The sequence below is a fragment of the Dromiciops gliroides genome, chromosome 3 (genome assembly GCF_019393635.1).
Source record: "Dromiciops gliroides isolate mDroGli1 chromosome 3, mDroGli1.pri, whole genome shotgun sequence".
NCBI lineage: Eukaryota > Metazoa > Chordata > Mammalia > Microbiotheria > Microbiotheriidae > Dromiciops > Dromiciops gliroides.
In genome coordinates this window covers 122,072,140-122,099,432 of record NC_057863.1, presented here as the reverse complement: position 1 = coordinate 122,099,432, position 27,293 = coordinate 122,072,140, and the positions used below count along the sequence as shown (strand labels likewise).

Here is a 27,293-nt window from a genome sequence, read left to right as displayed (position 1 = left end):
AAATGTAAAATTGAGTGGTATTTTTTCCTAGTGGCAATAGGGAGCCTCAGAAACCTGCTGTAGAAAGAAATGTAAGTAAGAGAGATGAAAGAGGATGAAAGACTAAATGAAGAGTGGTGATTGTATTGTTAGAGATAAGGGAGAGGTTATGAGAGATACTGAAAAGGTAAAAGCTGTAAGACTTGGGAAGTCACTGGATGTGGGAGGGGTAATTGGAAGTGAGAACGAGTTGAAGATAAACCAATTACTCACACATAAACAAACAAACATCTACTAAGCTCCTAGTGCCCCACATTGTTCTGGGGATAAAAAGAAAGGCAAAAACCAGCCTGTGCCCTCAAGGAACTTAGAATCAAATGGAGGAGAAAACATGCAAACAAATATATACAAAGCAATCTATGCAGATATGTTATATGAATTATTGGAGGGCTAGGCTGGATTTTAAAAAATATTGCTACTTATAAATTAATGGCTATTGTACCTGTTTTGGCAGTATTTATTATTAAAGTATATTGAATATTAGTAAAGAATGGACCACGTGGAATTTAACACAAGCAGAACCCCCCCAGCGACATTTTGTCTCTACATTACCTATGGTGGCCTAAGAGGAGGGTGCTCACCAACAGGTCAGCATGCTCAGCCTGGAGTGCAGGCTCGGAATGGTGCCATCCTCATGGTCTGAGGTTTTTTCCTTTTTTGATAGAGGTGGCTCTTACACACTGACCAAAGCTAATTAGCTCGCATCATTCAATTCCATTGGTTGACAAGACTTGAGGGTAGTCCATATTAAAATGAGCTGTACTGTGATGACCCAGGATCTAATGGGAAACCCCAGAGGGGCAAAGGTGAATTCAGATAGGTATGGCTTAATCCCCTCTGAGTTAATGAAATTAATGGGGAGCTAGGCTGGGTTTTAAAAAATATATGGAGACTTACAAATTAATGGCTATTGCACCAGTTTAGGTAGTAGGTAGGTAGTAGGCATTTATTATTAAAGTATATTAAATATTAGTACAGAATTGACCCCGTGGCATTTCCCTAACTTCCTCAGGAGTCACAGGCTTATGGGCCTGAACAATTACATACCCATCATATTGAGCCAAGAGAGAGAGGAGAGGGCAAAGTGGCAAGTTCAAGAGAGTCCTGGAAGCAAGAGAGCAAGCCCCCGGGGTCCAGTGCTTTTCCTTCTTCCAAAAGAGGCAGCTCCTTACACACTGATTTAAGTTAATTGGTCAGTGCCACCCAATTCCACTGACTGATGTGACTTGAGGATGGTCCATATTAAAATGAATTCTACCCCCCTATGTGAAGACATCTAGGTCTAGTGGGAGACAGACCCCCTGAGGGCAAAGGTGAATTCAGTTTTCCATCTTCATTCTTTGTATGCTTTGCATATGCAAACAACCATATATGATTAGGCCCTGAGTTTAGCTGAACCTTCTGAAGTAGGGGTTAAAGGAGAAAGGGTCCCACCCCCAGAACCCATTATTATTAATTATTTTTTCACACCTCAGTTCACTGGCTTTAGACTCACCCTGAACAGAATTAGGCTGAGTTTAGCTAAAGTCTCTGGGTCTGAACCTTCCAAAGTGGAGGTGGGGAAAAGGCTAGAACTGGGTCCCTGGATTCCCCCAAGAAATCCATTATTCATAATTATTTTCTCACAAGAGGATAACTAGGTTATTATGAAGGGAGAGAAGGCACTGGAATTTGGGGGAGAAAGTTTCCTGTAGAAGGTAGGATTTTAGTTGGGACTTAAAGGAAGCCAGTGAGGTCAGTAGTTGGAGCAGAAGGGGGAGAGTATTCCAGGCATGAGGGCCTGCCAGAGAGAATGACAGTCAGTTAGAAATATTTACTAGTTTGGGACAGAGCACAGCAGAGAAGGAAGGCTGCTTATATAGCTTTGATGATCATCTACATCAGAAGTATAAAACTTCACAAGGCCACATGCTTAAAACTCCCAAGTGCACCAACCAGATTAAAACAGAATTGGGAGGGGCAGCTAGATGGTGCAGTGGATGTGCCTGAGTTCAAATCCGGCCTCAGACACTTAACACTTACTAGCTGTGTGACCCTGGGCAAGTCACTTAACCCCAATTGCCTTACTAAAAAACAAAACAAAACAAAAACCCAGAATTGGGAAATGTTTAATCAAGTACATAAAAATACAATACAACGTAATGTTAATTAGTGGTTTTTTAAGTCAATAGAAGGGTGCAGGGATCTGTTCCTATTTGAGTTTGACACCAGGGATCTATATCGGCATGATAACTGAACTCCTTGGAATGGCTAAAGTAACCAAATAACAGAGAGAAAGGAGGGCACAGGAGAGTTAGGGAGCGTTTCATGGATGATCCAGGAAAGGACACTAAGTACTGGTCAGACAGGTCAGAGTAGAACCAAAAGGCAACAATGTTATTGAAAACCTAGAGAAGAGTGAGTTTTCTGGAGGAAAGGTGTCAAATGCTGCAGGTAGGTAGAAAAGGATAAGGACTGAAAAAAGGCTATCAGAGTTTGCCAATTCTGACAACTTCAGGACTGGGCATTTTCAGGCAAGTAAAGAATTTGGAAGTTTCAGTTTGGCAAAAAAAAGATTAAGAAGTAAAAGTTTCAGCAAGTGAAGGTAACAAGTAGGCGATTTTTCCCAGAAAAGATTAGTGTTAAAACACAGTGTTGTGGGTTCCCTTCATTAGGGGATAGGAAATGGATGAAGATTCAGCAAAAAATATTCTGAGAAAATCCACATCACAGTCTAATTTTTAGGCTCTTTATTTTAATCATTTTGAGTCCTACTCTGATGCTTTACTGTGGTGTGAAAGTACCTGGGGTTCTTGTTCGAAGATCTACAAGTCTGAAAATAATTTTTTTTTGGGGGGGGGTGGTACTAAAATAAAACCTATGTAAACAGATTGAGAGAGATAGAATTAGGATCCATGGTTGTAATAAAGAAAAGCATTGGTATCTTATATGTATTTGTACTATAAACTAGTGTTACCCAAGAAATTATTTTAGAGCTGAGGTGGTTTCTGGACTCTTTGTGACTCTTCATTGTGTGCCCCTTCTGCACTGATTCCAGTCATGTTTATATGAGTTAAACTTCCCTAAGAAACGATACTAATCAGAATTTATTTATTTTAATCCATTTCTCATTTCAGAGTTAACAGTTAATTTTCTTCTGGTTTGGAGTTTGACCTCTGCTTTACTGTGGTTAGAAAGAACATAAACAAATATTTTAGAAAGGATGACATCAATATGTAAGTGATTCCTGTCTGTTAAGAAATAGCAATTTCAATTTTCTATGATATTGTTTGGTGTTTGTAATTTCTAGTGTTTTTAAAACTATCTTTTTTTGTTTTTGTTTTTTCCCTGGGCACTGAAGGTTAAGTGACTTGCCCAGGGTCACGCAGCTAGTAAGTGTCAAGTGTCTGAGGCCGAATTTGAACTCAGGTCTTCCTGAATCCAGGGCCAGTGCTTTTATCCACTGCGCCACCTAGCTGCCCCTTAACTATCTTCTTGAAGAAAGTATATGATAAATAGAATGAGACTTAATGAAGTATCTACAAATTACTGGCCTCTTTCATTTCTTGATCCCAAATCATATTTTTTCCATATATTTCACCACATACCCCTGATATCCACCTTTACAGTGATGTTATTGAATATACCAGCTTGATTTAAAGAATCTTAAGTTCTTTGAATAATTTCTCTTGACTTTATCCTCTGCCAGAGATGTTGGCTACAAATACCTTTATGGTATATCATAAGTGCTGTGAATGATCAAATCTCCCATGAAAAAATGTTTCTTATATCTAGTCTTTGGATGAAAAATAAAACCACCTCTGCCAATTCCTTTATCTTTTTGAGAACATGTGAGCCAATTTTCCATTAAGCTTCTTCTACATGCATTTTAGGTTTAGAGTGAAAATATCAATATTGATGTGGTTCAGTTCTTTTAGTAGTTTATTAATTTAAAAGTGCCTATAGTTAAATTAATGTTTATTATTTAATATTTCATTTTTCTCCCTATTACATGTAAAAACAATTTCTAACATTTCTTGTTTTAAAAAATTGTGTTCCAAATTCTCTCTTTTCCTTCCTTTCCCCCCTCACTGGGAAGAAAAGCATAAGTTAATGTAAATGAACATAAATACTGGGTTATCCTTAGCAGCTTAGGCTTCTTTCTCCATCACTCTGCCACCATTATTGTGACAGTGGAAGGAGGCCACACTGGATGGATGTCCATTCCTTGCTTAATATGTTGTTATGGCCAAATAAGTAATCACTTAGTACCTAATCTGCTCCTTAGCTAGTACATGAAATCTGTCAACAATATGATATTTACTAGTGGCTTTAGTATTTACTCAAAAACGAAACTGCAAAAAGCTTGGCACGAGACTAAACTTTTAGATGAAACTAAAAGGATAATAATAATAATTAACATTTATTTATCACAAATGTGATCTTATTTGATCCTTACAACTACTGAAATAGATGCCGTTATTATCCTTTTTTTTTTTTTTTCCAGATGAGAAAACTGAGCCCTTAGTGGTTAAGTGATTTGCTCAGGGTCACAGCAGGTAATCCTATCTGAGGCAGGATATGAATCTAGATCTTTCTGACTTCAAGTCCATTGCTCTATTCATTGTGCTACTTAGCTGTTTCATGATAATGATTTTGTAGAGATCTATATTTATCATTATAAAAGTACCACATTCGGCCCCTTAAGTCCTTAGTAAGCACACGTTGTAGGATGAAGAGGAAATGGCTCTGTAGAAGATGAATTTGGATAAAACATATCTGGACCTTGCTGAGTGAGATGAGCAGAACCAGGAGAACATTGTACACAGTATCAACAACATCGTGTGTTGATCAACTGTGATAGACTTGACTCTTCTCAGCAATACAATGGTCCAAGATAGTTCCAAATCATGATGGAAAATGCTCTCCAAATCCAGAAAAAAGAGAATTATGGAATCTAGGTGCAGATTGAACCATACTTTTTTTTTTTGTTTTTCCCTTTTGCTCTGATTCTTTCACAGCATATCTAGTGCAGAAATATATTTAATGTGATTGTACATATATAACCTATATCAGATTGCTTGCTGTCTTGGGGAGGGGGGAGGGAGAAAAATTCGAAACTAGAAATCTTATAAAAACAAATGTTGAAAACTATCTCTACATGTAACTGGAAAATAATAAAATACTGTTATGAAAAAAGAAAAAAGAACAAGAAACCCAAAACATATCTGGACCTGATAAACAGACAGAAAATACATATTGGAGATGATTTTGAAATTAATAAGGGATCAGTTTTCAAGCTAACTCATGGAAAGAAATTCTGGAGGGAGAGGAAAAAAAAATCTAGCAATCCACGATCCTACTTGCTCATTTCTTCTACATTATGCAAGGGTATCTTTGATAAAAATATTAGAAAGAAATGGATGTTTTCATAGATGGTTTTCTTCCTTCCTTCATTTGTTCCTTCCTTCTCTCCCTGCTCCCTCCTCCTTCCTTCTTTTATTTCTTGGCTAGTCCAAATGTTTTAAAAAGCAGTTCACTTCACCTTTCTTCTTGCATCTTTGCTAGCGGCACCATGGGTCACCAGAAGCTCTACTGGAGCCACCCTCACAAATTAGGCCAGGGGTCTCAGTCGTGCTCCATGTGTTCAAACTGGCATGGCCTGATCCACAAATACGGCCTGGACATGTGCCGCCAGTGCTATCATCAGTATGCGAAAGACATCCGCTTCATCAAGTTGGACTAAATTATATCTATGGATCTCGCTGATTATGGGATTACTTTGACTATCAGTGACCACCATTTTACTGGACTGTGTATAGCTATTTGGTCTATCCACCTAAAGATGGATCCTGTTGTGTGTGCTATGCTAATTTGTTTATAATAAACAGGTCATTCTCAGTTACGATTTTTAAAAAAAAGCAGTTCACTTCATAGGAATGTAATTGATGGAAAGCTGATAAGACTATAAGACTTTGCTGTATTGTTTTATTTGTTGAGCTACAAAGTTCAAATTGTTGAGCTAACAGAACAAGAGCTATTGAAAACTCTTGATCTATTAGAACAAAATGTACCCATCCATGTTCTCCTTTCATATCATTTCTTGTCTTATTTTCAGATCATACAAGATTTCTTAAGCAAAGCAAGTACAATTCTCTGATAAATATCAAGGTAGGAATGAAACAAGATGTATGTTCACTAACGATGTTTGTCCCTGTCATTGAGAAGGCCCTGGACATAGTCTAAATGAAAGAGTTAAGTGCTAGGTGGTTATAATATCCAAGGCTGGTCCTAAAGGAGAGATAAGAAAATATACCTGCTTTCCATCATTGCAGAGGAAGAAGATTGTAGATGTGGAATATTACAAATATTGCCAAATGTGTTAATTTTGATGAACTGCTTTTTTGTGTTTTTCTGAAAATTTTTCTTATAAAATGGCTTCACTGGGTAGGGAAGAGGAAGAGATATTTTGAAATAAATGTTACTGGAACGTGGGGGTGAATGGTATGGTATACGTATGTAATATAATTGTGCCAAAAGAAATAATGAAAAGTTTTAGAGAAACCTGGGAAGACTTGTATGAACTAGTGCAAAGTGAATTGAGGAGACCAGGAGAATAATTTATACTATAAGGACATTATAAAATGAACAACTTTGACAGACTTAAGAACTCTGATCAATGCAGTGATCAAATATGACTCCAGAGGACCAATGATGAAGAATGAAACCCACCACATGACAGAGAAGTGATGGACTCAAGGTGAAGAATGATATGTAATTTTGGATGTGGCCAATGCAGGAATTTATTTTGAATGAATACACACACGAATACACACACACACACACACACACACACACACACACACACACACACACACACACACACACACACTTTTTCCTTAGTCAGATGGGAAGAATTAGGAGGGAGAAAAAAAATTTTGATAACTGAAAAAATTAATTAAAAAGGAATAAATATGACATAAAAACAAGACACCAATGAAAATTTAAAAAAATTTAATTCCCTGTAGATGGTGAGATCCTCCAGATGTTTTTGTTTGCAAATAGTTCACATCACATGAACTTAATTATACTACTTATCCTGAAGATAAGCAGAGCTTTATGTCCACCCTAATCTCATTCCTGTGCTTCAGTCCTGCCATCACCAACGAACTTTTCAACATTTCAGATTGGATATAGGTATCTCAGAATTAAAAGATACATAAACAGAGCTCATCATCTTTCTTCCCTCGCTTTCCTATTATTATCATCTTCCTAGTTGCCCATGCTTATAACCTCAGTGTCTTCCTAGATTCTTGACTAGCTCCCACTTAACAGACTGAATTTCTTATATGTGAGAAAGATATTGCAAAGGAAAAAACAGGTTTTGAAAAAGAAATTTTATACACATACATATACACCACATATGGATATATAGTTCCCTTTATGTCCACTGACATATGCCCTCATCACCTCTTGCCTGAATTATTTTAATAGCCAATTCATCTACCTCAAGTCTGTTTCCATTCCAATCCTTACTCAGCTAGCAGTCAAAGTGATTTTCCTAAAGTGGAGGTCTAACTAACCATGTCACCACTTCCCCTCATCATCCTTCCTCAGTAAACTCCAGTGGTTTCCTATTACCTCCTGGATCAATTAAGGCATCCTCTCTTTGGTATTCTTTTTAATAGTTTTTAAAAATTTTTTTAATTTTTTCAGGGTAATGAGGGTTAAGTGACTTGCCCAGGGTCACACAGCTATTAAGTATCAAGTGTCTGGGGCCAGATTTGAACTCAGGCCCTCACAAATCCAGGGTCGGTGCTTTATCCTCCCTCCCTCTGTTTGGTATTTAGAGCCCCTCACACTTGCCCCCTTCCTACCTTTCCATCCTCCTTACACTTTACTACCCTTTTTTTAGTCTAGGATCTAGCCACATTGTCTTACTTGCTGTTTCTTCTCTATGACACTCCATTTTCAGTCCCTGCACCTTTGCTTTAACTCTCTTCCCTGCCTGGGAATACTCTTTTCCTCTTACCTCTGCCTCCCAGCTTTCCTGGTTTCCTTCAACTCACTGCAATGGATTTCAGAAAAACCTGGAAAGGTTTATATGAACTGGTGCAAAGTGGAATGAGCAGAACCAGGAGAACATTGTACAAAGTAACAGCAATGATCAGTTATGAATGACATATCTCTTCTCAGCAATACAATGATCCAGGACCATTCCAACAACAAATATGGAAAGACGTTTTATAAGATTGTCCATATATAATCTATATCAAATTGCTTACTGTTTTAGGGAAGAGGGAGGGAGGGAGAAAACTCAACCCAAATTTTTTTTAAAAAAAGAACGTCAAAAATTGTCTATATGTGTGATTGGAAAAAATAAAGTATTGATTAAAAAAACGACTCAGTACAAATCCCATCTTCTGCAGGAAGATTTTCCCAGGCTTTCTGCTCCACCCTTCCACTCCCTCTAAGATTACTTTCTATTTACAGTGCCTATATCTGATATTTATGTAGTTATTTGAAAGCTGTTTCCCCCATTAAAATGTGAGCTTCTTAAGAGCAAGGTCTGTGTTTTTGCATCTCTTTATATCCTCATGGCTTAGTACAGTACTTGGCACGGAATAAATGCTTAATCCCCAGAATACTGCAAAACCTCCTCAATAGGATCTATAACCTCTCAAAAGAAATCTGCCTAGAATCTATACATCAAAAACCAAAGGATACTTATTGTCCATACTATGACAGAAGTTTGGAAAGGAGATACACACACACACACACACACACACACACACACACACACACATATTTGGAGGGGTACTACAGTCATCTGCATAGTGAAGTAGGTCCAAAATTGAATAGGAGGAAGAGAGGAAGCTACATTATAATTTAAAAAAATGTCCAGTGTTTTCAGTGATCCACAGCAATTTTTTGGCTTGTAGATTTTAACATTCCAACAACCACTTGCCTGAAAGTAGTGTAAAAGGTGATCCTCCGGAAAATGTATGATCAAAAAAAGAGACAGGCTACTTACTTAGGGAATGATGGACAGACCGAGTAGTGCCTTGGTACCCTGAAAATGTTAAAAGACTTACAAGAAGGCATATATTGTTCATTAATTGGATTTGCTATGAAACACCAGAAGATTCTTAAAAATCAGAGACCTATACATTCTCATTCCCAGGATTCTGAAGACAGATTAGACAGGAACATTATTGTATTATTATTTTATTGTATTGTATTACATTATATTATATTACATTCCATCTCTGGGAGGTAGCTTTTATAGTCACTAAATGATGTTTACTCCCTTTACCAAGTCTATAGGAGAAGCTTTCACTACACTTTGAAGCCAAGATAATAATACTAGCTGATATTTACACAGTCTTCTTTTTGCCTCTCCCCACCCCCAAATTTGTGGGATCCCTTGGTCTGCTTTTGCTCTTGCTATTCTTTTCTACCTAGAAGATTCTCTCTGCTCATCCCTGTTAATTAAAATCCTACCCACCCTTCAAGGCCTACCTCTTCTAGTCCACATTGATCTCTCTCCCTCTGATTTCCTACCATGTTTATTATTTCACCATATAATTTAGCACCTTATTATAGCCTGCCTTGCCTTCTCATTGTTTCTGATGTCTATCCAAGAAAAAATTTAAGTTCTTTGAGGGATATTTTGATATTTATTATAATTTTATTCTTATGGTATTTTTTAATAATTAGATATAATGTATGTAGTACATTTAGTAAACCTTAAAGCACTGTATAAACAGGAGTTACTATATTAATAGGCTTTCAATAAATATATGTTAGTGATTTTTAATTGCCACTCCTTCAGAACTGGCATAACACAGGGTCTCTCAGATACCTGTTTCTTTTTTAGATGATGAGAGGTAGGTAACAGGTGACTGCTATGCTACACCACTAAAAAACTGTAGTGATAATATTCAAGTTTCCTGTGAAGCTCTAGGAAGTTGGTGAGATATAACCTGAGGTAACATTACTTCCCCAAGCTCTGGGAGGGAGCATTCTGAGGCCAAGTCTGGCTCCTGATACCACTGATACTGGTGGGCAGTTGTCTTCGTGACCACCCACCTAGTCAAGAAGAGTGGTACACAATCCTGCCACTCTTTCAAGTATTGTGAAAAACAGAGGCAGGAGAAAGGACTGTATAATGAAGAGAAGCATTGCTGGAGTAAAAGCACCTAAGCAAATTTATGCCATTTATGGTCACTGAGCAGGTGACCTCTTTTTTTTTTTTTTTGAGCCAATTGGGGTTAAGTGACTTGCCCAGGATCACACGGCTAGTATATGTCAAGTGTCTGAGGCCGGATTTGAACTCAGGTACTCCTGACTCTAGGGCCGGTGCTCCTCAGTTGACCTCTTTTACAGGGAGTTTTATTGAATAGGCCAGAAAGTTATTTTATTGTTATCTAACATAATTTAGGTTAAAGCAATCTGAAAGATTTACAACATATTAACATCATGATACCTACAATATACTTTCTATGCATTTTTATTATTTCCTTTTTACTCAGTTCTCTCAGAGTCCATTAACTGCCTTTGTTTCTTTTTTCCTTCTTTGTCTATTTGACACCTTTCATTCATATTAATTTTTTCCAGTTATCCATTTTTAATGAGTCATATAATAGATTATATCAACTCTTTCTCAGTTAGTGTATATATATATATGTATATATATATGTATATGTATATATATATATATACACACACACATACACACACACACACACACACACACACACACACACATATTTTGGTGAGGCAATTGGGGTTAACTGACTTGCCCAGGGTCACACAGTTAGCAAGTGTTAAGTGTCTGAGGCCGAATTTGAACTCAGGTCCTCCTGAATCCAGGGCTGGTGCTCTATCCACTGCGCCACCTAGCTGCCCCTATGTTGTTTTTTTAAAAAGAACTCTGGTCTGTTGCAGATTGTGAGGTTTGATGAAGCACCAAAACTACTAATTACATAATATAAAGTAATATTAAATAGTTCCATATTAAAATCCTGTTCCAAAAACATTACTATGAATGTAATATGGATTCTTGTTTTTCTTGTGTTTTTCTAAAGTCTAAAGGTAGAATTTGTTTATTACTACCATGTCAAACACATGAGGAAAGTACAGTAACTATAACATATGATTTACTAATATGATCTGAAGCATAATGACTTGTATAGCTTAATTATACTACAGATAATTAGGATCTATCATAAAAAACTTTACTTTATCACCCTAGCATAATGAACATGATACGTTTTAGCATGCCATTATTGGTATGCAGATTAAAATCTAAAATGGCTGGAAAACGAATGTATGGCACTCCAGGATTATATTTTTGTCCTAAACAGCTTCTCTGAGGGAGCCAAATCACTCGCTTGAAGTCAAAAGCGCATGTCTTGGTCATTTAATATTAACTATCTGCATAGTGCGGTGGCATGTTAAAACAGCTCAGCTGCACAGCAGCTGCTTAAGAGGACGGCATAGTTGATGCCAACATGTTGCTGAAAGTTGTAAACTCTGCAAAGATGTTGCCAAGGGGATACATAGACAGCATTTCTTGATGAAAATAGCTCAGACAAGCATAATAACTACGTGCTCCGTTGGTAGAAATGAAGTAATGTTTCAACATTATCAAATACTTATTATATATGTGATCTTCGATTGTACATTCAATTATATTGACACACAAAAACCAGATAATGTGTCAGTGGTACTTACTCTTACATAGGTCAAACCCCACTAATTTTCACATGAAGTTAAAAAAACCCCAGTTAACTTCAGAAATTGAAATTCTGAAAAAATTAAGAACCACATACACTGCTCTGAATATTTTGAGATACTATAGGAGTAGCATCAAGATGAGTGTTCCTCAAAGATTTATAAATAATAGCTAACATTTCTATAACACTTGCAACGTGCCAGGCGTTGTGCTAAGTAAGCACTTTTAACTATTATCTCATTTGATTCTCACAATAACCCTGGGAGGTAAGTGCTATTGTTATGCCTATTTTATAGATGAGGAAACTGAGGCAAACAGAGGTCAAGTAACTTGCCCAGGGTTACACACTGTCTGAAAAATCTGAACTCAGCTCTTCCTGACTCTTTCATTTGCATCTGCTGCCCTGCCTGGTTTCAGGTCCAAGGAACAAGATGCCTCCTTTCCTGACTCCTTTTGTATGTTGTCTTTCCCTTTAGACTGTAAGCTCATTGAGGGCAGGGATTAAAAAAAAATTAATTGTATTTCCAATGCTTAGCACAGTGGCTGGCATAGGTACTTAGGAAATAGTGATTGGATTGGATTTTTGGATTCAATGGACCCCAGGCTCAGCATTCTACCTCAGTGTCATTTAGCCAACACTTTCTGTGCATTTCATGATGCTAAGAAATGTACATATTTTGTGGAATATGATACCATTTAAGTTCAAATGTCAGTGCCCCTGGGTTTTACATAGACATGTCAAGCATTTTTACAGAGGGAGTTTATGGCAAAAATTCCAAAGAATATATATCAGGATTGGCCTGATATTCTATATCACAACCAGGTGCTCCTTAGAATACATAGAATACAAATCCAGAGCTGGAAGGGACCTTAAAGATAACTCTTGGGGCAGCTGGGTTGCACAGTGGATAGCGCACAGGCCCTGGAGTCAGGAGGACCTGAGTTCAAATCCGGCCTCAGACCCTTAACACTTACTAGCTGTGTGACCCTGGGCAAGTCACTTAACCCCAATTGCCTCACTAAAAAAAAAAAAAAAAGAAAGATAACTCTTCTAGTCCAACTCCCTCACTTTCCAGATGAGGAGATTATGGTAGGGAGGCTAAATGACTTGCTCCTGGCCACAGTTAGGTAGGCAGTACATAGCAGTTAAGATATGAATCTAGGGCCAAATCCAGTTCTCTTCCCAATATACTATGCTTCTAATTACCTGTTCCTATGGTCAAGATGCATTCCAATTGATTCCTACTTCAACAGGAAAAGTGTAAAAGGTCTAGGCCTGAGATAGAAAGTGACTTCCATAACTTCTTTCTTGCAGCTATTCTTCCTGTTTGTTTTGCCCTAAATTTAAAAAAATTCCTTGTTTTTGTTTGTTTTTTTTCCCTTTTTTTTTTTTTTTTTTTTGCGGAGCAATGAGGGTTAAGGGACTTACCCAGGGTCACACATCTAGGAAGTGTCAAGTGTCTGAAGGTGGATTTGAGCTCAGGTCTTCCTGAATCCAGGGCGCTGCTTTTAATAATTCCTAGTTCTTAATTGATCTCCTCGGGAAGTAAACAAACAAATAATAACAAAACAAACAAAAAAGCCCCTGTCTCCTTTGGTCTGCTGTTGGTTACATCTTCTTCACTCCTAAACTTGTAACTATTTTCCTTGCTCTGTCTAGTATGTGTAGTCCCTATAGGTTGAGTATCTGAGGATGGCTGAGAAGCAGCTTATTCTGATCCTCAACCCTTTTTGTGCATACCTAGGCCATGGCTTGTCTATTCTGTTTCTTATTCCACCATGAACCCTTCGTTGTTCTACTCTCTAATTCTAGCCTACCCCGTGACTTCTGGACATGTATGGCTCACTCCCATGAGCATCTTCTTATCTTTCACATATTTATCCTACTTCAGCTCTGTAACCTACAACCTATGACCTCCTATCAACCTATAGACTCAGGAATGAAAATGAGGTAACTTCCATTATATTATATTATGGCAGCAGCACCTCACATTACTGTCAGCTCATCATTTCCTGAATCATCATCACATCACAGAAGTCTTGTTTCTGATCCTAAATGATTTATAGATAAATGCACCTTAAGATTTTATAGCTCTGCACTTCTGATAGTCATTTCAGATTTTCTATTCCACCACAACTTTAGAAATGCTTATTCTTATTTTTTATTGTGTGCTAGAATAATTTCCACTAATGTCCTACTGAAATTACCTCATTGTGGCATGGAGGTGACCTTAGGTTCTTGAGACTATACTAGTGGAGTGCAAAGGTGGGAGTTGTTGGAAGTTCTGTAAGACTGGGAACTTTTGACGAAATAGCAGTCGGTCTATACCTAGTTATTACCATACTTGTTTCCAGTTTTCCTAGCAGTTTTTGTTAAATAATGAGTTTTTGTTCCAAAAGCTTGGATCTTTGGGTTTATCACATACTAGATTACTACAGTCATTTACTCTAGTGTGATTCATGCCTATTCTATTCCACTGATCCACCACTCTTTCTTAGCCAGTACCAGATTATTTTGATAATTATCACTTTATCAGTTGGAGATCTGGTATTGCTAGATCACCTTTCACACTTTTTTTCATTGATTTCCTTGATATCCTTGAGCTTTTGTTTTTCCAGATGAATTTTGTTATTTTTTTTTGAGTTTGATTGGTATGACACTAAATAGATTAATTTAGGTAGGATTATAATTTTTATTATATTGGCTTGGCCTACCCATGAGGAATTAATATTTTCCCAGTTGTTTAGATTCTACTTTGTGTGAAAAGTGTTTTATAATTCTGTTCATATTGTTCCTGGGTTTGCCATGTCAGGTAGACTCCCAAGTATTTTATATTGTCTACAGTTATTTTAAATGGAATTTCTCTTTCTATCTCTTGCCATTGGGCTTTGTTGGTAATATATAGAAATGCTGATGATCAGTGTGAGTTTATTTTGCATACTGCAACTTCGCTAAAGTTAATAATTTCAAGTAGTTTTTCAGTTGATTCTCTAGAATTTTCTAACATCATATTATCTGTAAAGTATGATAATTTTGTTTTCTCACTGAATATTCTAATGACTCTGTGAGACATCAAGTCATAATAAAACAAAATGAGAGGGAGTTATTTTCCTTGGTAAATATTTTTGTTACTTTTCCCGAGCTACTGATTCTTATGACTCTCTTGCATTACTCTCGTTTCTTTTCCAAATTTTTCTTCTACTTCTATAATTAAAAAAAATCATTTAAAAATTCTTCCAAGAATTCTATTTGGACTTGAGACTAAATTATTATTATTATTATTATTTGAAACTTCACCTCTAGCCACTTTGGCACTATTGTCCTTCTTTAAGTTTATGCCTGGATCCTCCCTGTCACCATAATAACTTTCTTTCTTTTTTTTTTTTAAGTGAGGCAATTGGGGTTAAGTGACTTGCCCAAGGTCACACAGCTAGTAAGTATTAAGTGTCTGAGGCCGGATTTGAACTCAGGTACTCCTGAATCCGGGTCTGGTGCTCTATCCACTGCGCCACCTAGCTGCCCCTATAATAACTTTCTATAGTCAAACATTTTCTTGTTTTTTTTTTCTCATTATTATTATACCTTTTTTTGGTGACTTGGTGTTTATCTGTGAGAGCTGGACTCTATCCTTGCACTGTCCCCAATTTTTGTGCTGGGTCTCTGGGCAGGGCTTCACTACTAGTCAGCAGTGGGATCAAGGGCTCCCCAGTGGCCTGAGCTGGTGGGATGGGGTAAGGCCTTGTTATGCTGGTCTTGCTCACTTCCCTAGTGGGCTGTGGTTTGCAAGAGGGCAAGGCCTCACTGGTAGATTGCCCTAGGCTTACAGCCCCACAGGTGCCCCACTGCCATTGCTACAGCCCTGGACCTCACTTCTCTCCCATTCACATAAGACAGAGCTTTTCTGCAGGGCTGGTAAGCTGCTGCAACAATTTGGAGGCAGTTATCTAGTTGTTTGGAGGGGAAATTTGGGAGGGCATCAGAGGGTTCCTTCCTCTTTCTGCCATCTAAAGATGCCATACAAATCTTTTATCTTTGCTATATCTTGAGCTTGGTTTTCCCACATTCTTAAGTATATATATGGTAAGTCTAAGTATATATGTTTGGGTGTGGTAAAATTATCAAAGGGAACAAAGTGTGAAAGTGTGTGTGCTTGTGACACCTCTGTTCATGCAGCAAATACCTCAGTTGTCATGTCACCACATTATTTAAAATAAGGAGACATTAACTTTGTTATGAAAATATTTTTGTTGGTAAAATATGACATGCCGTATTTCTAAAATGTTATCACTTATTAAGTGCTTATTAAATGCTTTTCATTCATTCATTCATGTGTGGGAGAAGTGGCAACCCATTTAAATATAAACATTTCTTAAATTATTATATCCTTCATTTAAATGCTTATAAGAAAAATGACTGGCCAATTCAGTATGTTTTTCGATTTAAAATCAGTAAGTTTCAAATGTAAAGATTCAAAAGTTTCAAAAGTAAAGAATGAAACAAAAAAAAATTACAAATATTTAGAAATACATCATTTGTTTGAAAACTTTGAAATCTATTTAGATTGCCTCAGGGGCTACTTGTGATGCTGAAATGTCCCTGTAACTTTCTGAGAAAACAGAAAGAACATAGAAGTAAGAATCTTGGGACATAAACATAGCACAAAAAGAATGATAATTATACCATGACTTCACTTTTTAGAATCTGAGTACACTGTACACCAGATTTTTATTTTTGGAGATGAAACATAACACTGCAAAAGCAATGTTACCTAGTATACTGGGATTTAGCCAAACATTCTTTTATGCACAACTCCTTGTGTACAAAGGGCACTCAAAGATTTGTTGATTGGTTGACGGATTGATTTTGGTTAACTAAAAGTTAACTGATGCACTGAAGTTCTAGTAGGCCTAAGCATATCATGGGGGGCTGGTATATCATTGAGATTGTGAAGGGGAATGCAAGCTAAACTTCAGCAAAGCAGCATTTGTCCTTGAAACCAAGATGCTAGGCAATGTCCCAGCTGTGGCAACTGCCCCCACTATGGGAGGAATAGTTCTTCTCCTGGCAAACCCAACCAAAGAAAATATATTTTTTGGTTATCCTCTCACTGTTCTTAGATATATAGGTCCTGAACAGTTTCTATGATTATTTTGAGTAAAATGAGTTCCTAGAAAAACTTTTTGTTTGGATGATATATGAAATGACAATTTGTAAAGCTTTTTGGTCGGTGAGGTGCTAGGTAATACAGCTTTTAGTACGTATCATTCAGTGCAGGAAGCACTGAAATAAAATATTTAGTACATACATTCCTGCCCTGGTTTGTGAGGGGATGAAGAATGAGGAAGAAAAGGATACAACATTAACTAACTATAGGGAAAAAAAAAAACCCAAAACAAAACCTTGGCTGTAAAATGTATTCTTTTCCTTCAGGAGAATAAAAATCTATGTCATTACATAAGTTTTTAAGGACCCCCCCCTAAATGCACTCCTTGTCTATCTCTTGGAAAAGGATAGTAGGGATTAGGACTACAAAAATGTGTTGATAATTTTTAAATAAGTCGATATCTCATATATATATGTCTGCATATTTTTTTAAAAGAAAAGTAATTTCTTTGAAATTAATTTCATATTAACAACATATAAACAGTATAACAAAAATAATAAACTCAAGACATTTTTGTATGAGGTTGTGCCATTTGATAAATGGAAAGTTTTTACAACTGTTCTTTTATGAACAATAATAATATGCTATGTTAATATCAGTTACATTTATCAGAGAAACTGAGGGAAGCGTGTAAGATACAATGCACAAACATTATCATACAATAAATGTTTTCCATTAATGAATTTAAATCAAAGTTGATATTAATAACCTGCATTTTGTTAGAACTAAGTATGACTATATATAATAAATTTCAAATGGATGCTGTGATATATCTGTATCTATATATGATCCACTTAAGTGAACTCTGGTTTAAAATCTCATTAGAAATCCCTGATAAAAAGTTCATAGTAGGGGCAGCTAGGTGGCGCAGTGGATAAAGCACCAGCCCTGGATTCAGGAGTACCTGAGTTCAAATCCGGCCTCAGACACTTGACACTTACTAGCTGTATGACCCTAGGCAAGTCACTTAACCCCCATTGCCCCGCCTGAAAAAAAAAATTAAAAAAAAAAGTTCATAGTACATCTTAAATTTTAGTACAATTTGAGCAGTCAAAAAGATGTAACTTTTTGGCCTTTGAAAAAGTTATACTTTTAAAAAAGACTACACTACCTTAATTGTTAAATGCTCTTTAAAAAAATTGATAAAATTTCAAAATAATGCTTCAAGTAAATAAATGCATGTGTGAATTGTTTCAAGTGTTAAAAAGAAACAATTTGGATGTGACCAACCAGATGGACTAGATATTTTCTCTGTTCCTCATGACCTTTCAAACCTCTTCAAATTAGGACTTATGTGCAAGAGAGAAAGCAATTTCACCCTCTTCCACAGTTCCTAATGAGGTAACCAAGAACCTCAACAAGATAATAATCTGATGAACCAACAACAGTGAAGGCAAATTTCTAACCCCTAATTTGCTCATCCAGCACATCCTTTCCCCCTCCCTCCACCAGGGTATGATTGGGATGCACGAGTGAACCCCAGGGTTTATAACGAAACTCAATGCTACCCCACACCCTCCCACAGTGCCTCAGAAAACGAAAAGGCAGGAGCTGGGTAGGACAGCAACAAGACTGGTGAAACAGAGCTCTGCCGGGAAAAGAGCAACATAGGGAACTGGGTGAGGAAACCTGTGGCACACCACTAAGCTTGAGGGAACCCAGCTTGGGGAGGGGGTGAGGGGGAGGCGAGGGGGAGGGAAGCAGTCCTGTCCACCCAGAAATGTGAATTTCCCAGTGAATGTGGAAGGAGATTGGGACTGCTTTGAGGTCTGCAGCACCAACAAAGGGGAAGCTGTTGTGAGATAATGAGCAATGAGAAAACCTAAGGGGAAAAAATAAATTAGTGAAGATGTCAGGAGGAATATAACTCAGATAAAGATCTTGAGCAAAGAATTGTAAACAAAAGGAAAGATATCAATAGCATACGGAAATAAAGACTCCAGATCAAATAAAACAGTCCAGACACCTATGAATTAATATTGTAAGATAAATAAAAATAAATCAATACCAGATGTGGCAAAGGACCCCATGGATTCCCAAGAGAGCATGGGACCACAGTACAGCTATTTCTTCCACACTGCAACTTTCCCCACGGTGGTTTCGATATATCACTAAAAGGCAAATGATTTTAAATGGGAATTTTGGGGGAGTTTTGTGGAAGCTGCAGATAACATGTGAAGGCTGGCAGATAACAAAGAAAAAGTTTAGAAACTTCAGAAATGCACAAAATATATGTATAGTATTGTATAATATCAATCCAAATTTTATATTTAGGGACTATAAACACCCCATAAAAGAAACAGAAAAAAAAAAAATCAGACTTCTCTGGTACAAAGGGAGAGCCAAAAATTTTACACAGATTTTCCAGACCACGTGGGTGCCATGCCCCTAACCCCTGTGATGTGGAAGGTATAACTAGTATGTTCCTGAATAATTTACAAGAGAAATAAGAATTGTGAAAGCAGAATTTATAGCCTGTACAATAGACATAATTATCTAAACAGAAAAACTTGAATCCACAATGGCAAGTCAAAGAAACAAAAGAGAACAACTGATTTATTGGGAATGCAAATATATAGCTGTGAAGGACAATCTAGAAGAAGAGAAGCAAAAACTAATAATATTAAAGGAAAGGATGATTTCCATATGAGCAAAACATATTTGTCTTAAAGACAGGATGTATAGAGACAGTTTCAGGGTTATAGTTCTCCTAGGAGAACAAAACAAGTCAAAACCCCCTGAACATTATGATATAAGAACTAATACGAGAAAAACTGCCTAGAATGTCTGAACAAACAAAATCCCCCAACATAGCAAAAGAAAGAATCCACACAAAAAAACCCCCTGATGCTGCAAATTCTAAGACACACAGGAGTTAAATTGAACAATTCCAATGACAAAAAATTCTACAAGCTTTCAGGAAAAAGACCTTCAAATAAAAAGGAAAGGGAATTCTAATAATTTGTGACTATTCTACACCCACCAAAAATTACAGAAGGGAATGAAATAATATGTTCCAAAGAGCAATAAAGTTCAGGATATACCCCATAGTGCAAACTTGAGCCTAAACATTTAATGAAAAAAAATATGGATGTTCAATAAAATGAGGCATTGGAAATATTTCTAGAAAGAAAACCAGACCTGAACACATAATTTGCTTTACAAAGAAATAGTCTGAATTTCAAAGCCTACAAAGTAGTTTTTATTTATATGAATCTCTTCTCCTTATAATTGCTTCAAGCTATATTTATATTAAACAATATAAAACTTTAAAAATGTTTTAAAATGCAACTCAACTTTTTATAACAAATTTGAGAGCATTAACAATAAGAACAAAGGTAAAATGTTATCAGAGTCTATTTACTAACAAAATCAACCCTTCTAGTCAGGTTTCACTGACTTTCAGTCAAAAGTCTTTGAAAATCTTCTCTTAAACAGGTAGACTACATTGATCAAAATACAGGTTTGTCAGTATGGCAGAAACTAGGTGGACCAACACCTCACCATATACTAAAATAAGGTTAAAATGGGTACATGATTTTATACATAGAGGGCAATACATAAGATTATTAAGAAAGCATGGAGGGGACACCTAGGTGGTTCAGTGGATAAAGCACTGGTCCTGGACTCAGGAGGACCTGAGTTCAAATCCGGCCTCAGACATTTGACACTTACTGGCTGTGTGACCCTGGGCAAGTCACTTAACCCTCATTGTCCACCCCCCACCCCCCCCACCCCCCCGCAAAAAGCTTCTGCACAAACAAAACTGATACAATCAACCTTATAAGGAAAGCAGAAAACTGGGAAAGAATTTTTGTAAGAAGTATCTCTGATAAAGGTCTCATTTCTCAAATATATAGAGAACTGAGTAAAATTTATAAAAATATAAGTCATTCCCCAACTGATCCCATAGGATATGAACAGGCAGTTTTCTGACAAAGAAATCAAAGCTATCCAGTCATATGAAAAAATGTTCTAAATCACTCATTACTGAGCAGAGAAGTACATATTAAAACAACTCTGAGATACCACCTCACATCCATCAGAGTGGCTAATATAACAAAAAAGGAAAATATTGAATGTTGGAGGGGATGTGGGAAAATTGGGACACTAATCTACTGCTGGTGGAGTTGTGAACAGATCCAACCATTCTGGAGAGCAATTTGGAACTATGCCCAAAGGGCTATAAAACTGCATACCCTTTGATCCAGCAATCCCACTACTAGGTTTATATCCCAAAGACATCTCCCCAAAGAGAAAAAGACCCATTTTTACAAAAATATGCATAGCAGCTTTCTTTGTAGTGGCTAAGAATTGGAAATCAAAGGAATGCCCTTCAACTGGGGAATGGCTAAACAATCCATTGCAGTGACTGCAATGGAATATTATTGTGCTGTAAGAAATGACAAACAGGATGATTTCAGAAAGGCCTAGAAAGACTTATATGAATTGATGTATAGTGAAGTTAGCAGAATCTGGAGAATGTTGTATATGGACAGTAATAATGTTTGATGAAGAACTGTAAATAATTGTTATTTTCAGCAATACAATGATACAAGACAATCCCAAAGGACTCATGATGAAGCATACTATCCACTTCCAGAGAAAGAACTGATATTGATTGAACACAGCCTGAAGCATGCTATTTTTCACTTTCTTTCATTTTTTTCTTTTATTTGAGTCATCTTGCACAAAATGACTAATATGGTAATGTTGTACATAACTGCGCAGGTATAACCTACATCTGCTTACCACCTATGGGAGGAGGGAGAGAAGGGAAAGAGAGATATAATTTGGAACTCAAAACTTTAAATAAAAATATTTATTAAAAAAAAACACAAACAAAATACAGGTTTGTAAGGTAAATCCTAATGTCTAAGCCTGTTTGTAGGGTTATTCTTTCTCACAACCTTGGTTTGCTATTTCAGGATTTGATTTTTCAGCACTTGGCTACTATCTGGTACTACTGTACCAGTTAACCCACTCATACCTAGGTTTTGATGTCTTGTATCCACGGCCAGAGTCACTTCTCAATAGGTCAGTTAACCCACAGACCAAACACTCAACATCCACCAAAGTGCCTGCTAGTGCCAGGCACTGTTAGGCCCTGGGGATTCAAAAGCAAAAGCAAAAGAGTCCCTGCCTTAGAGGAGAGTATAGTCTATAGGTAGAAGCAGTATAGACACTATTTATATAGCTATATTTACATACAGATATGGACACATGCATATATCTATATGTATACATATACATCTAAGTATATACATGTGCTGATAGTACATATACAACATTTATAGGGAAAGGCAGACATATTATACCTATGTATATGTATATGCCCCCTCCCCACCCCCACACCAGATACAGTGTGTGTATATATATATTTGTAATGTATCGACAAAACAGAAAAAAAGTTAAATTTGAGGGAAAGGCATACACAGCTGGTGGGGATAAGAAAAAGTTTCCTGTAAATGGCACTTTAGCTGAATCTTGAAGGAAAGGAGATATCCTAAAACAGAGGGGTCGGGGTAGCTAGATGGCGCAGTGGATAGAGCACTGGCCCTGGATTCAGGAGTACCTGAGTTCAAATCCGGCCTCAGACACTTAACACTTACTAGCTGTGTGACCCTGGGCAAGTCACTTACCCCCAATTGCCGCACCAAAAAAAAAAAAAAGTGTTATTAAAAACAGAGGGGTCAAAATGTAGCCTAATGACAGTTGGCAAAATTCCAGCTGAACCAGATTAAAATGTAATTGAGAAATGTTTAACAAAATATATAAAAAATATGATATAACATAGATAATGCTAATTTGTGGTTTTCTAAATCATTATGTGCTGCAGGGATGCATTTCTATTTGATTTTCATACCTTGGTCCTAAAAGGCAAAGGTGAGGAGGGAATGCATTCCAGGCAGGGTGACAGAGCCAGTGCAAAAGTATAAAGCCCAAAACTGGGAGTGCCAGGTATGAAAAAAAGTAAGAATGTCAATTTGCTTGACAAGAAGAGTATATTGAGATAATATGGAATAAGCAGAAAAGGGAGATTATTGGGGCCAGGCTATGAAGGGCTCTATATGCCAAACAGAGAATTTTATATGTTTTTTGAGTAATAAGTGAAAAATGAATTCTGAACCCACAGAACACCAGCAAGAAAGAAGCTACTGTAAAAGACTGTACTATATTTTGTGATGTATTCACAAATCATTAAAAATTTTTAATTTGGGCAAGCATGTGATTTAAAGTCTTGTTATATTATGGCACAGAGGTGGCCTAGTCTAGCAGACAAATTCTGCTGGATATGGAATCAATCAAGAAGGCATGGGTTGAAATCTTCCTCCAACACTAACTCTAGAACTGGGACAAGCCACTCAACTCCTATGTGCTTCAAGTTAATTCCCTACTATTTATCTACTAAGTTCTAGACCACAGTTATCTGTTGGTGGGTGGAAGGAGTTTCCAGTGGAACTGCTGAAATTGCACAGCCTTCTCTATGTGACATGCCAGGTGGTCCGTTCCTTTTATCTCATTTTCCTCCAGTCATTTAGGATTTATGCCCTCATTCCTGAAAGGGCCTGAAGTGATTTTTGAGTGAAAACATTAAGACAAGACATTTATGGATAAAATAAAATTCATCTAAAGAAAGCCAAAAGAGTCAGATGCTTTCAGGCACTCAAGTTAGGTAGTTTGGACTCATTTAGCCCAGTTACTGGCAATTAGGCAAAAAGGGAAATTTACTGGATTATAAGTAGTTTTTGTTTCTGATCATAAAAAATCGCAAATTCTTGGATTTTTTAAACCAGTAGTTATTAAGTATCTAATAGACCTCAATCCCAGCTCCCAAAAAACTGGGACTTGATTTAGTAAGTTCTTAATTGAAACTTGTTAAATGAATGAATGAATTTGTATGCTTTTTGCTATCAGAAAATAAGTGTCTAATTTTGCACTTAGTAATTTTGGATAACAGGGGGAGAAGGAATGCATAGTAGATAAAATTGAATTAATAGATAATAGAGATGGCATAAAATAGGCACTTAAAATATTTCTTGATTGTATAATTCATTGATAAAACTATAAAATAATTCTATTTTAAGAAATCATAAAGTATACTGTCTCATTATACTTTATGATTTCTTAAAACGGAGTTCTCATAATTTTAGAACTTAAGAAAACATCTAAATTGTTTGTTGCTTTCTTAAATATACCACATAGGAAATGACTTTTTATGCTACTGTTGAAGTAGAAAATGTAAAATAAAAACACTTTGCTACTGTGTATAGCTTAAAATATTGAGTTTCTGAGAATTACCCAAAATATTTTTCTGTTTGCCAGTTATGTTTACATTGAATTAATGATTGGCAATATATCACATTAGAAGACCATCTAGAGATTCCTTTAACTCTGCAGTTTAAGCAAAGAAAATCTAGACTAAAAAGGGCTAAGCAACACTAATTAAGAAGGTATATAGGTGCTGTTAAAAATGAACAAATCCTAGCTGTGTGACCCTGGGCAAGTCACTTAACCCCAATTGCCTCACCAAAAAAACCAAAAACCAAAAAAAAAACCCCAAACCCACAAAAAAACCAAATGGACCACCTGACACCTATCAGATTGGCTAATATGACGAAAAAGGAAAATAATAAATGTTGGAGAAGTTATGGAAAAATTGGAACACTAATGCATTGTTGGGTGGAGCTGTGAACTGATCCAACCATTCTGGAGAGCAGTTTAGAACTATGCCCAAAGGGCTATAAAGCTGTGTATTCCCTTTAACCCAGCAATACCACTATTAGGTCTTTTTCCCAAAGATATCATAAAAAAGGGAAAAGGACCCACATGTACAAAAATATTTATAGCTGCTCTTTCTTGTGGTGGCAAGGAATTGGAAATTGAGGGGCTGCCCATCAATTGGGGAATGGCTGAACAAGTTGTGGTATATGAATGTAATGGAATACTATTGTGCTGTAAGAAATGATGAGCAGGAAGAGTTCAGAGAAACCTGGAAGGACTTGCATGAACTGATGATGAGTGAGATGAGCAGAACCAGGAGAACACTGTACACAGTATCAACATTATGTGTTGATTAACTGTGATAGACTTGATTCTTCTCAGCAATACAATAGTCCAAGACAGTTCCAAAGTACTCATGATGGAAAATGCTCTCCAAATCCAGAAAAAAAACTATGGAATCTAGATGCAGATCGAACTATACTATTTCTACTGTTTTTTTTTGTTGTTGTTTTTCTTTTCTGAGGTTTTTCCATTTTACTCTGATTCTTCTCTCATTACATGACTAATGCAGAAATATGTTTAATGTGATTGTACATATATAACTTATATCAGATTACTTGCTGTCTTGGGGAGGGGGAAGGGAGGGAGAAAAGTTTGAAACTAGAAATCTTATAAAAACAAATGTTGAAAACTATCTCTAAATGTAACTGGAAAATAAGAAAATATTTATATTTTTTTAAAAAAAGAAAACAAACAAAAATGAGCAAATGGGGGCAACAAGGTGGCACAGTGGATAAAGCACCAGATGAGTTCAAATATGGTCTCAGACACTTGATACTTACTAGCTGTGTGACCCTGGGCAAGTCACTTAACCCTCAAATTACTGACTTAAAACTTGTTCATTTGTTATCTTTAATAGGCACTAAATGAAATGACCCAAATTTAACAAAATGATAAAGAATCTTTCTTGAAATTTTAGAGTAAATGAAAATTGCATTCAAAGGTTATTTATATTAAAAAGAATAGTTATCTTCAATAATTCCAGCAGTTACCAAATGTATTAATTTGCCTAAAAAGTACTCTTTCTACTTCTCTATGTATAGCATATCTGCCACAATCACAGGGTAGAAAAATATTCCAACAATCCTCTTTTTTTCCTCAGGATGACGGGGGGGGGGGTGCAGGCAGAGAAGCGGGAGTAGTAGAGGTCACCAGGGATTTTCACTGGTTAAGTGAAAGTTTACATGGGGTTAGGAGAATACGGAAATATGGCCCCTTAGAGACTTTCTTAACCTCACATAAACCTGGAGAAGGTTTCTCTCATAACTTTGTGTATGGTCAGTGTCTACTTTAACTTAGATGTCTGAAAAGTAGACTAAATAACTACTATTTCACAGAAATAAAATGAAACATACAGTTTCTATAAAAAAATTTATTATACTTTGAAAAATTGCCTTTCTTTGGAATGCTTAGTATAGATGTTATGCATTTGGTTCACTGAATATTATGGCTAAAAGGAAAATCTCATGCCAAATGCCAAAAAATTAAGTGACTACTACTTCATCAAATAAGTTCTTATGCAAATTTTTGCAGTAGTAAGCAAGTTATTGGAGATGTTTCATCCTGGGAGTATTTCATTTCCATGTCCAAACATCTATTTCCCTACATTCTATTAAAAAAATCAATAGTCTATAAAATAAAAAAAATATTTAAACTCATGAATAATGTAATTCTAATTAAGAACAAGAAAATGTATAGGCTAGAACAGTAGTATCAGACTCAGAAGGGGGAACAATAAAATGTATGTAAAGATACCCCGGCATATATTGACTTTAAAAAACACATATTAACATTATCTACTTTCTATTGTGTTTTTATTTTGTTAATATTTTCCAATTACATTTTTTTTTTTAAGTGAGACAGTTGGGGTTAAGTGACTTGCCCAGGGTCACACAGCTAGTAAGTGTTAAGTGTCTGAGGCCGGATTTGAACTCAGGTACTCCTGACTCCAGGGCCAGTGCTCTATCCACTGCGCCATCTAGCTGCCCCTCAATTACATTTTAATCTGTTTCATGTGTCTGAGTGCAGATACCTCTGGACTAGAATATAAATTTAATTTTGACTCTATCAATGTGCTTTTTAGTCAAATATAGACTGAAACCCTAAAGAAAATACTTAACTTTTTACATTCAAAAAGACAGAGTATTTGTGAACAACCTATAGCTTTAGTTCCTTACATATTCAGTTTTATTGAAAACATTTAAAAACTAGAGTGAGCTCTTGAGCTCATGACACAATTGCTCCAAAAAACATCCAAATAAAGCCATAGGACAATTCCTGGACCAGCAAAATCCATAGAAGAATGTGCTGAAATCATCTTCCAACCAAGGACGGCTTGGAAGGTTGGAAGGAGGGAGCTGCTGTGCTGAGATAGAAGTGAAGCCCAACCCCACAGTCACACTGACATAGATCCAGTTCCAGGAAGGCCTCACCAGAGAAAGAGACCCCCCCAGACCCTCTGAATCAGCTGAAGCACCAGTGTCATCTGGAACTAAGCTCATGGTCTGGCGAGAGCCCTTGGCAGTGGGGAGATTACAGGGGTCTCTGGCTGGTGCTGAGGCAGAACTTGGGTTTTTTACCCCTGC

The 27,293-nt window shown here is 36.6% G+C and overlaps 2 protein-coding genes across 2 annotated transcripts in view; one reads left to right on the top strand and one right to left on the bottom strand.

Annotated features, from left to right (window-relative positions):
* Nucleotides 1-27,293, bottom strand: part of PIBF1 (progesterone immunomodulatory binding factor 1) — a 276,844-nt gene that overhangs the window by 25,748 nt on the left and 223,803 nt on the right.
* LOC122745405 (40S ribosomal protein S29-like) lies at nt 5,594-5,764 on the top strand. The gene has a single exon (XM_043990665.1). The coding sequence runs from the start codon at nt 5,594-5,596 to the stop codon at nt 5,762-5,764; it is 171 nt and encodes a 56-aa protein (XP_043846600.1).

Bases quoted from the DNA above. Each gene is read 5' to 3' on its own strand.
- LOC122745405 (XM_043990665.1), top strand. From the start codon at position 5,594: ATGGGTCACCAGAAGCTCTACTGGAGCCACCCTCACAAATTAGGCCAG.